This window comes from Myodes glareolus, chromosome 9 (assembly GCF_982192425.1).
Source record: "Myodes glareolus chromosome 9, mMyoGla1.1, whole genome shotgun sequence".
NCBI lineage: Eukaryota > Metazoa > Chordata > Mammalia > Rodentia > Cricetidae > Myodes > Myodes glareolus.
In genome coordinates this window covers 64,696,139-64,698,728 of record NC_142034.1, presented here as the reverse complement: position 1 = coordinate 64,698,728, position 2,590 = coordinate 64,696,139, and the positions used below count along the sequence as shown (strand labels likewise).

The 2,590-nt window shown below is 44.1% G+C and overlaps 1 protein-coding gene across 1 annotated transcript; it reads right to left on the bottom strand.

Moving 5' to 3' along the window:
- Positions 1 to 1,066: 1,066 nt before the first annotated feature.
- Positions 1,067 to 2,027, bottom strand: LOC148120936 (olfactory receptor 2B11-like). Its single transcript, XM_087909576.1, is given in 2 exon segments — positions 1,067 to 1,504; positions 1,506 to 2,027. Coding segments are annotated over 2 exon segments (960 nt in total).
- Positions 2,028 to 2,590: the final 563 nt, after the last annotated feature.

Sequence of the window (2,590 nt, the reverse complement as noted above, 5' to 3'; positions counted from 1 at the left end):
TTTTAAATTTATTTATGTATTTTATGTATATGAGTGCTCTATCTGCATGAGCACCTGCATGCCAAAGGAGGACATCAGATCCCACTATAGATGACTGGGAGCCACCAGGTGGTGGCTGGGAATTGAACTCAGGACCTCTGGAAGAAAACCTGATGTTCTTAACCACAGAGACATCTCTTCAGGCCATGAAATAAATTTATAATGGTGATGTATATCACATAGATAATAATGTTTAATTGTGTAGGCATAAATGGGGTAAGGATATGATTACTTGTAGGTTGGCAAAGCCTTTGAGGACAAAGGGAGATATGAGATTCTCAGGCAGGAGAGGTTCAAACAGTTTGAGTAGGTGCCTGGAGAAATCTAATAAAAATCTGCATAAAATTCTTACATAAAACTTTCTAAAAAATGTAGTGTTTTATTAGCACATGTTAATTATATATAATTATTATATATTATATAAAAATGGGTTTCATATATGCATCTAATTTATTTTTAATTATATTCATGTCCCTATTACCCTAATGTATCTCTCTGACTCCTAATGATCCTGTGTTTCCCAACTGGTCCTCTTCTATTTTCATGTGCTTTTTTGTTTTGTTTTGTTTTGTTTGTTTTTGTTTGTTTGTTGGTGAATCAAAGAGTTCAGTCAGGGTTACTGACAGGAACATAGGCTACAGAGTATTGACAGGGACATGGGTGACTTGCCAATAGCTACATCGCTGAGGAGAATGTATCTGTCCCAAATCATTTCAGAACTTTTTTTTTGAGAGCTTATGGCCTAAGAGCAGTTACTAAAAGGGATCCATAGACCATGCTTTCCTGTCAGTACTCAGAAGATCTATAGACCATCTCTCCTCAGTGGATAGAAATATCTGGGAAGGGGTCAGATAAGTACCGTGGCCTTATCTGAGATTTTAGAAGACAGATGTTTCTAGTCGAAAGAGTCTCTGTTGTCCTCGGTGTGGTTGATTTTGAGAATTCGAACCTAGGCACGGATCTTTTTGGGAAAGCAAATTTGTAGCAGTAACTTAAACATGTGGTTGTTCCCAGAGACAGAAGGAGCTCATGTAGCTTTCAAAGACTTCTGCCTACCCTGGGAGGATAGGATCCTCCTCCATGCTTCCTTCACATCCTTGTTCCTCAGAGTGTAGATGAGTGGATTGAGCATTGGAGTGAAGACGCAGTAGAAGAAGGAGAGGAACTTGGACTGTGTGTTGTTGCCCCGAGGCTGGAGGTATGTGCAAAGACCTGGACCAAAGAATATGGTGACGACGAGCAAGTGGGAGCTGCATGTGTTGAATGCCTTGCGCCTTCCCTTGGCTGAAGGCAACTTCAGCACGGCCCTAGCAATGAAGGTGTAGGAGGTGAGCACGGCCAGAGGAGACACTATTCCAAAAGGAACAGCTCCCAAGGCTAGGGACAGGTCATTCATAGAGGTGTCACCACATGCCAGTTTAATCAAAGCGGGCACCTCGCAGAAGAAGTGGTCCAGTGTATTTTTTTGCACAAAGGGTAAGGTAGAGTGTGAGTGTGGCTTGAACCAGAGAATTGACCAGGCCAAGGGTCCAGCATACAATTCCCAGACACACACATGCCCAGAGGTGCATGATGAGAACATATCGGAGGGGACAGCAGATGGCCACATAGCGATCAAAAGACATGACGGCCAGCAGGACATATTCCGTGCAGCTGGTCCAGTGGAAGAGGTAGGCCTGTGCCAGGCAGCTCCAGGAGGCAATGGTCTTTTCTGGGCCCCAGAGGTTGATGAGCAGCTGTGGGACAATGGTGTATGTGACACAGAGATCCAACACGGAGAGGTTGTCTAGGAAGAAGTACATGGGTGTTCGGAGTTTAGGGTCCACCAAGGACAGGAAGATGATCGAGCTATTTCCTATCACTGTGAAGATGAAGGAGACCAGAAGCACTGCAAAGAGTGGCATCTCCAGCCATGGAAGATCAGAGAAGCCCAGCAAGACAAATGTGTTGGGGAAACTCACATTCTGGCCTTCCATGGCCACCCGCATCACATATGCCTACACAGAAAAAAAAAATACATTTTAAAGGTAAACGAGATGCTTCCTTTTTAATAAGCCCCAAGGCAGCATCTTTAAAACGCCCACTGGATTTGTGACACTGTACTAGTGGGATATTCTCTGTAACCATTTCGAACAGTTTCCCAGGACATGGCTGATTCCAGGTATTACTCAACAAGTTAATTTTCATGTCACGTTAGAGTGAAAAGACCTAAGATGTGAGAAAATGTCTCCCCAGCGCCTGATCAAGTCAAAGAAGAATCTGTTGGTGTGAATGCTTCACTCTGCCTCTTCCTGCTCCACTGTTCCTTTCCTCCGCAGTCTCCTGTCTTCCATCCGTTCAGCAAACACGGTGCTGCCATGTCATCTGGAAAGGACGTTGCTGTCCTTTCATCTGGGACATCTCTTTGCTGACTCTAGTAGAGGGAGATGCTATCTAATATTTCCTTTAAGTGCAGGTAGGCAAAGAAGGGTGTTGGGACTCAGACGGGAAGGTAGAAACTCAGGTTTGTAACACATGCACCCAACTCTATAAGCTTTTTCTCCTGGGAGAG